The 9,339-nt window shown below is 36.7% G+C and overlaps 1 protein-coding gene across 1 annotated transcript in view; it reads right to left on the reverse strand.

The window, feature by feature from the left end:
* The window catches only part of LOC111543009 (kinesin-like protein KIF6), a 33,089-nt gene extending 24,819 nt beyond the window's left edge, over positions 1-8,270 (reverse strand). The window contains exons 1-2 of the mRNA XM_026451354.1: positions 8,215-8,270; positions 7,448-7,577 (exon numbers count right to left, since the gene is read on the reverse strand). Coding sequence (XP_026307139.1) covers positions 7,448-7,577; positions 8,215-8,270 — 186 coding nt within the window. The remainder of the gene's footprint in view (positions 1-7,447; positions 7,578-8,214) is intronic.
* Positions 8,271-9,339: the final 1,069 nt, after the last annotated feature.

The raw sequence follows: 9,339 nt of genomic DNA on the forward strand, positions 1-9,339 counted from the left end.
AAGAACTCTAGAAGCACAGATGTCCAGTATTAGGCATAATAACTTATTTTATTTTCACTGACAGTTAACTTGCATTTTCTGACTGTATGCCCTTAAGGCTCTTTCTTTAGCTTTGGAATTTAGTAACTTCAAGAGAGGATATCTTGGAATTGAGCTCTTCCAATTTTTTCTTTGAGCTCTTCCAATGTTTTCAGTTATGTCCTTTTCATCTGCAGATTCAAGTAATTCCAAGTTTCAGAAAACTTTTCTCTAGTTTTTCTGTTGCCTTTGTTCTCTCCTCTTCTTCAGGATTTCTAACTATGCATAACTGGATGCTCCTTTGTCTCTCTTTCTAGATATCACCTTCTCTCATTAATTTTTATATCCTTAGTTATTTTTCAGTCACATTTCTTCCTCTTATTTTTCCCTCCTACTCCTCCTCCTCCTCCTCCTCTTCCTCCTCCTCCTCCTTCTCCTTTACCTTTTCTTCTTCTTCTTCCTCCTTCCTATTCGCTTCTAATGGCACTTTCATCTCTTTAATGGCTTTCTTTTTCTCTTTCATTTATTTTCTGAAGTTTTTCAGGTTTGCTTTTCTTTGTCTTGTAATCTTTTTCTTTGGGCACTTCTATAATATTAAGCTCTTTTTTAAAAAACCAAGATTGTCTTTAAATAACATACTTAAGATTATGAAGAGCAAGCCCCGTGCTCTCTGATTTCATCAGACTTCAGATATCTGTTCCTCAGCTCTGACACCTACTCCATATGTACAAATAGGTTGTGGGATGTTTTCTTCCTGAGAATTTTATCTTTGAACGTGACCATCTTTTTCCTAAAGAGTAGCCGGGAGGATAGGTGAGGAAATATTCATATTGGGTTTACATCTGAATACTTTTACATTACATCTGTTATGTCTTTAGCCTCGAGAGCATAAACTTTCCTCAGTATTTCACACTAATAGGTCTGGGATGGCTCATAGTTAAGCTCCTTAAATAACAAACTCCCTGAATCCCACTCACCAAAGGCCATCTTCTTTAGCATGAGCCTACATCGCTGATCCTAAAAATGGCTTGTATTTAATGTTTATTCTTTGGATCCACCTTCTAGAGTAAGAATGAATATCTATATAATATTCCCAGATTCTTCCTCCATACTTGCCTGTGTTTCAGATCTCATCACTCTAACCAAAATATCATTGGATTTGCATTTGAGAATTGTGACCCTTTCTTTAAAGGGAAACTCTATCCTGCCTAAGGTTGGAGGACATATGAGTTGGCTCTCAGCACCCTCTCTCGCCATAATTCACATTCATAGTATTTGGCAGGTTTTCCCATAGTTTGAGGTTATGGCTATTTCTTTGTTTCACTGAAGATGGCTTTTTTCTGCTCTTTCATTTTTTGCTGCTGTTGTTGGTGAATGTCAATAATACTGCATAGAGTAAAAGTGGTTTTCATATGCTATGTTTAATTCGAGACAAAAACTTTAAAGATCAGAAGAAACTCTGGGACTAAATTTTATAGCCAAAAGACTATTATTTTAATAATGTATATGGAGTATATAAATCTTAAAGTTCTAATAATAGCTGTTCCATACCACTCTTTTATTTTAATCGATGTTTTAGATCAAATCTCATGGTTCATGTAATACCACTAAATCAGGTTAGAGCAGAATGCAAACTGTGTTATAACACCAAAGCGTTATTTAAAGAACACTGTCTGTTTCTCATGTATCTCACATATAAATTATGAGAACAAGAAAGAAATACTTGTCATATAGTAAGTGCTCAAAATTAAAGTTTCTTTTCTTCTATACCTAGTAGATATATATAATAGATAAGAAAAGAGGTTAGAATTGTCAATACATCTTTTACTAAGGCTTCTAGCTACTTATCAGGGCCTAATAAGAAGAAAATGCTATTCTTATTTATGTATTAATTTGAGGTGGGGTCGCACTATGGTGCCCAGGCTGGCCTCAAACTCCTGGGCTCAAGCAATTCTCCTGCCTCAGCCTCCTGAGTAGCTGGGATTAAAGGTGAGCCACTGCACCCTGCTAAACATGCTATTCTTATTGTAATAAGATCAAGGCCAAAATGTAGTTTGCCTGTTGAATATTTTGCTCTAACCAGGTTCACAAATTTTATAACAAACTTGCTAATTATATATAACTAACATATCTTTCAAACAAAAATGTGTGAGGATGTGTTAATCAGTATCCCTTTAATAACTTTGGAACTAATTGCAACCAAAATCCTCTTGTTTTCCACACACATCACACAAGGAGATTTGGGCTTGAAGTTGTATTAACAAACACAATCACACAATAAAGCTACTCCTTCCTTCCTGCCCTATCCTTATGTTATTAGACAACACGTCCAAGAACAGCTGTTCCTATAACTCGCATAAACCTATTAACCCCCACTCACACCCCGTCTGCCAACTGTTTGCACTTCCACAAGGTCATACAACTTACTCCAAAAGTTTGCTAATGTGCAAAGCCTGAGCGCTTACAAAGCACATCAGCACAACTCAGATAAATCTAGCACAGATGCTCCATGATTTATGATGCGGGGTTATGTCCCAACAAACCCATCATAAATGGAAAATACCATAAGTTGAAAATGCATTTAATATACCTAACCTACTGAACATCATACCTTAGCCTGGCCTACCTTCAACGTGCGCAGAACACTTCTATTAGCCTATAGTGGGGCAAAATCACCTAGCACAAACCCTGTTTTCTAATAAAGTGTTGAATATTTCATATAATTTATTGAAGAATGTACTGAAAGTGAAAAACAGAATCATTGTGTGAGAACTTGAAGTACAGTTTCTACTGCATGCATATCAATTTCACACCATGGTAAGGCTGAAAAATTGTAAGTTGGGGAGTGTCTGTATGTCTTTTATTTCAAGCAAAGACTTAGGCATAAAGACTTCTAATCACTCTTGGGGAAATTATTTATTAATCCCAGAAACTTTGTTGATAGGCTAATTATTTGGAAAGTAACCTCTTTCAAAAGATTTGAAGTATCACACACACACACACAAAATGTTGAAGTCATCTGTGATGTTCTCAGTACTCACCAACAGGCACAATGTACCATAAAATCACTTTCAATTCTGGGCCTGCGATTGGAGGTCTTATTGCCTGAAATCACCAGGTCTTCCTCTCTCATGAATTCCACAAAACAATTAATCAATAATTGATGACCTACTAGTTGCCAGGTGCTGAGAGAATAGAGATGAACAAGACAAAAGTCTTGTATTTAAATAGTTGCCAGCTAAGAACTCCAGGGCCTGTCCAAATGTTATTTAATTCAACTGTTTCTATATCCCTAGAAGGTGGGTATAATTATGCGCATTTTACAGGTTAGAAAGTAGAGTTCAGACCAGTTAAGTGACTTGCCCAAGGACACACGCTTGGCAAAGGGTGGAGCCAGGGGTAGAAAAGAAGGTCTCCAAAGTTCATGCTCTTTGGCACTACCTGGCGGGGATTGGGCGAGATGGTGAAGAAACCACAGAGTGGAACCAACACTGACTGGAGGGAGTCACCTGACAATTCACATGGGAAAGGAAGCCAGGAGGAAAGCAAGCAAGCTGTCCACCCAGGCGACCCCGGACTTTCCCAACGTCGGCACTGAGTGTTCCTTTCTCACCAAAGGTCCCCTGCAAGAGTTTCACAGCAAATGTTTTATACCAGATATAGCATATTATTGCTCCAGAATCCATCCAGGTCAATAACTACACCAGGTAATACCTATATAAGAAATTATATGCTAGACCCCTCGGACACAGTATTCGCTTCTGACAGCTGCCAATACACAGTACAACAAACTGCTGAACAGGACAAAGTTCCAGCCCTCATGGGGTCAACAAATCAATCAGACCTACCCTAACACTTCAAGAGAGAAACAAATAGAAGACATGAACAAAAACAGAAATGCAAATGGCCAATAAAGATATAAAAGAATTTGGTAATCAAATGCAAATTAAAACAAGATTTCTTTTTTTGTCTACCAAACTGGCAGAATTTTCAAATGTTGTTGCATTGACAAGGATGCAGAATATAGACCTGCTTGTTTTTTTTTTTTTTTCTCTGGGAGTGAGTTTCAACCAGCTTTCTTAAGGGTAAAGCCCAGACTGCTCCCAAATCTAGCCTAAGCACATTTAAAATGCTAAAATGCATATTCCTGGGCTCCACATGGAAGAGATTCTGAATCATCAACCAGCAATGTAATCCAAGAAACTGCATAATTTAACTACCACAGGGTATCCTAATGCAGGTTTTCCTAGAACCATACTTGGACACAGAGTGCCCTAGACCATGGGTAGGACTATGCCTTCAAGGTAGGGGCAAATGGTCCTATCTATGGCACTATGCATGGCCTGATCATCGAATGCAGACGGCTTTCTTCAATTAGATTTGGTGACTTGATAGAAATATTTCAGCTATAAGACAAAAAAGTATCAAGTTATACTCGCTACTGGTGGACCGGATGCTAGGTCACACTCAGTTCAGCTTTTATAATATTTATTCTCGTTGGCCCAGCAATTCAACTTAAAAAAAATTTTTTTATCCTAGGGACATAATCAGGTTTTATTCAAAACATTGGTAGGATTGCTGAAATTACTTAAGAGTTCTGAATAAATAAGAAGAGGCTGAAGCCACTCTTAATAACTTTTCCTTAAAACGCTGGCTATGGGTAAAGAACATGAAAGGAAAGAGCACTCCACTTTGTGTCCCACTTATTCAGACTTTGTTTTGCAAATGTTTTCTGGTTACCAAGGCAACTTCTGGATTCCTCTGTGTAAATGGGAAATTGGGAACTTCGTTTTTTTAAAAAATGATTCGTTTGTTCTTTTTATCCTGGTAAGCTCGTTCTGTGCTGACAAATTGCATTCTGACAGTTAGGTTGTAATCCAAAACATGCTTTTTTAGAAGACTGTGAATAATAAGGGATTTCTAGGGGCTGACAGTTACTCTTCATTTATATTTTTGTGTATTTGTTTTCATTGCATTCAAGGTATAAACTAAGGTGCTAAATATTGGGTATAATTTTAAAATAATTTAGAAATATACAACATGTCTACAACAATGGCAAGACTTTTACTAAGCAGGCTCTCATTATAACATGGTAATTATTATTACTAAAGAAAAGATAAAAGCAAGCACAGAAGCAACCAAAACCTATTAGACTTGGTTTTTTAAAGAAATCAGTGCATTTAAAGAAATGCACAACCAGCATTATTAGGATTGGACTTCTTCAGGTTTCAGCTATTTATAATATTAAACACTCATCAGTAAGTAATAGGAAAAGACCTGGAATTCTGGCTGGGTGCAGTGGTTCACACCTGTAATTCCAGCATTTGGGAGGCTGAGGTGGGCAGACCACTTGAGGCCAGGAGTTCCAGAACAGCCTGGCTAACATGGCGAAACCCTGTCTCTACCAAACATACAAAACAACTAGCCAGGTGTGGTGGCGCATGACTGTAGTCCCAGCTACTTGGGAGGCTGAGGCACAAGAATGGCTTGAACCCGGGAGGCAGAGGCTTCAGTGAGCCAGCACACCACAGCACTCCAGCTTAGGCAACAGAGCGAGACTCTGTCTCAAAAAATAAAAAATTAAAAGAAATTAAAAAAAAAAAGACTTGGAATTTTGTAAGGTGGTAAGACAGGTAAGTTTCACAAAGGAAGTTCCTTAAAACTTTACAAAACCACAGCCCGAAACCATGTAATTAGCTAAAGTTCATGTATAACTTTGAAAGAGCAAATGGCCAAGCTTTTAAGCTACTGGAAGTCATGGTGGAACAGGTTAAGGGCCTTTCCATAACCCACTACAGGTGAGGGAAAGTAATTGGCAAGGATGAGGCCTGTATTTCTCTAGGGATGGATCACCTCTGAAAGAAAGTCAGTTAGCACTGAGGCAGCAACAGGCTCCTCTACTTGTTTTCCTTATAGCAGTTTATGAATCTATCTTTTCTCTTTTTCAGAAGCACTGGTGGACAGGACCCATTTCTATTCTGTATCTCCTGGTTTGCTGTTTATTAAACTATATATGGAGGAATAGGATTTAGTGGAGCATGCTAAATCCTTTGTCATCATATGCCCTAATTCTTACTCAACCTTTATTCCTTAATCTTCGATTATTATGACAAATAAGAGCATCACAAATGATCAAATGGGCAAAATATTGGAGTACTGAGCACAAATACAAATTTGTAAAGCAAAACAAAATATTCTGAAATTTAAAACTATGTGAATGTTGTTTCAGATAAAAATAACAATTTAAGCATCCTTACATCTATATATATAGCACATAAACTCAACCTTTATAAGTTAGCTAGTCTATTGAAAAATATTGATGCAAAACTGGTAAACAACTGTGACAAAAACAAAAACTAAGGGTCCAAAATAATAACAGATATCAATGCCATGCTTTCACTATCTGAATTTGGTTTGTATTGGTCTATCTTGCATCTAAGGTAGGGTATTCCAGAGGGCAGACATGGGGCTGATGGAGCTTTTTCTTGGACTACTTATCCTTTTAGCTTACTATCCCTACCTAATACTTGCTATCAGAGACAAGGTAAAATATAGAACTCTGGAAGGGTGGTTTAAAAAGAAAATGCCTGTGAAAACAGTAAGCTGTTCATTTGGGGAACTGTTCCCACACCACTACCACCACCACCATCCCATTCCCTTCACCACAGTGTAGCTGGATGAGAGTTTCATAACCCTCCATCCGCAATCAGACACCAGTTACAATTTGGGCTCCTGACCAAGCTGGGTCAATCCTAGTTCCTGCATAGAATTCTCAGGTAAAACAGGAACTCAGTTAAATTTGAATGTCAGATTAACAATGAATAATTTTTAATATAAGTATGTTCCAAATGTTGCACTGAGATATACACACTATGGTGTGTTCCCAGATACGCCAACAATAGCTGCAAATGCATAGAGTGCTCCCTATGTTCAATGCATTGTTCTATGTACTTTATACATATTAACCCACTAACTAAATGAAAATATATGGATATGTAAATACATGCTAACATATGGATGATTTCAGGTTAGGAAAATGGACCATTTTTAAATTTTAGAAAATATGCAAAACTTCCTATAGTTAGGACATGTAATAAGGTGTCATTAATGTACAAACCAATTTGTATAAAACTTAGAAATATAAAAATAAAAACTAAAAGGTAGATACACTGAAGTAGAAAAAGCAGTGGATTGAGAATGTAGGGGACTAGATTTCTGTTCCTGCTCATTAGCTAGCTGAGTGACCTTGGGAAAGTCTCCTCACTTCTCTAGATCTGGGCTTCTTTATCTGCATGTGAGGTTTGGACGAGATTATTTTTAAGGTCGTTGTTGCCCCTAAATGTCTATTATATCTTTTTTTCTCCACCCTGGCTTCAGATACTATATCCTACAATGTTGAAAAAACAGCTTGCAGAGAGCAGTTTATTACCTCTGCAATCATTCGGTTGGTGTCTCCTAAAAAAAGCAAATTCAGAGCTTCTTCCTCTGTGGTTGCCTGATGGAGAGTCAAGTTTTTCAGGTGAATGTTCTGATCAGGGTCCTCCAGTATTGTCACTTTCCTAGGAAAATGGGAAGCAAGAAAACAAGATACTGCTGAGAATGAAAAGAATCTGAAGTCTTCCCTACAGGCTTTTATAAAGCTGTATAGTATGACGTCTTGAACTTATAAAACCAAATAACACACAAGATACCAGATGGCACTGGTTTAGAATCAAACACTGACATTCCCTTGACAGTACTATCAAATAGCTTTGAGACTGAAAAATATATTACAAGCTCCTGATTTAAAGCCACCTGTCATTGTAATAATCAGATCGCTAAATCATCTTAGAATGCATATTCTTATTGAATTAAAAATACAAACAGATAATAATTTTCTACCTACATACCAGGAAACTATGCCATATATGTTTCTGTATCATGATTCAGTTTCTTACATAGGCAGTGAACTCATTCCTTTGTTCAATTTCATATCACTTTCAATTTACATGACATTTCAAACTGGTTCACTTACCAACTTAAACATGATGAAAATTGAGGCATCTGTCATCCTTCTAGGAGTTATTCCCTTATCAAGTTTTCTCATCAAGGTGAATAAAAAGTTTTCAAGAAGTCTTATAATAAATATTTAGCTTGCCATTATTATTTTAATGCCTGTCAAATCCGTTTCTTGATCCTTTTTCATTTACAACATACCTATTCCTTCTATTACATCCTTTTAGTCGGAGACTTAGATCTGGAATTACATTCATCTATTACAACTACCTTAATGGGCATCCTGATGCCAAGACCGTTTCCTCCCAGGTGAATCCTAACCCTGTTTCCAGAGTTGGCTTGTCAATACTCTCCCTAAAGTCCTTTCAGGACTCTCTGCAATGGAACAAAATTTGGCTAAACTCCTCATACTCTGCTTTACAGGCCTACAGATTTGAGCCATAAAGTTACTAAAGAGAGTTCCTTTCTACCTCTTAAATTTTGCCATCTTGATTTTCTTAAGAATTGTTAAGGAAAGGAAATATTATTATTCACAAGTATTGCCAAAGAGTATCTCAGGTATCTTCACTTGTTGAAAACATTTGGAATTGATGACATGAAGTAAATGTTGGCATCATCCAGCATTACTTTTCCTTTAAAAGAAAAACTAGCAGATGGACATATGTCATTTTCTTTTTTATAAAAACTTATTTAGAATATCTTTAAAATGAAGATTTTGCAAGTATCATAATTTTTTTCATCTTTCCCTTTTGTAAGAAAGTTATCTGGACTTTCATATGTAATTTGTGGGCACTTAAAATCCTAATGGCAGGAAGAAAATGTAGCTCTACCAGCACATCTGTGACCAATATGTCACTAATAATGTCCTCCTTTGCCAAGTTTTAGACTCCTTTTTGTTTCCTTCAACAATACCAGCAAAAATGGAAAAAGATATTTTCTCTTAATGAAAACAAGTGTAATTTATTTATTTTTCAACAAGACTCTTAAGTGAGCTTATTAAAAATGCTTGGAAAAGAGAAAGGCATTTGAATTGAATTGAAATGGATGAGTTGTATTCTATTTTTAAAAACTCCCTTTATTCCTTAAACTTTATTTCCACACTGATTTTTCTGAAGTGCTCAAGAAGATTTGGCTAAATTAAATCCCTAGAGATACAGAAGTAATGATTCTTCCTAAACCGACAGATTCTGGGGCTTATAGGTGAAAGAAGTTAAGGAATATTGGAAGATAAAGTAACAAAATAAATAACAAGATGGTATATTAAAAGTGAGAAAAGGGCTAGGTGCAGTGGCCCAAGCTTGTAATCCCAGCACTTTGGACACTGAG

The sequence above is a fragment of the Piliocolobus tephrosceles genome, unplaced genomic scaffold (genome assembly GCF_002776525.5).
Source record: "Piliocolobus tephrosceles isolate RC106 unplaced genomic scaffold, ASM277652v3 unscaffolded_28928, whole genome shotgun sequence".
Lineage (NCBI taxonomy): Eukaryota > Metazoa > Chordata > Mammalia > Primates > Cercopithecidae > Piliocolobus > Piliocolobus tephrosceles.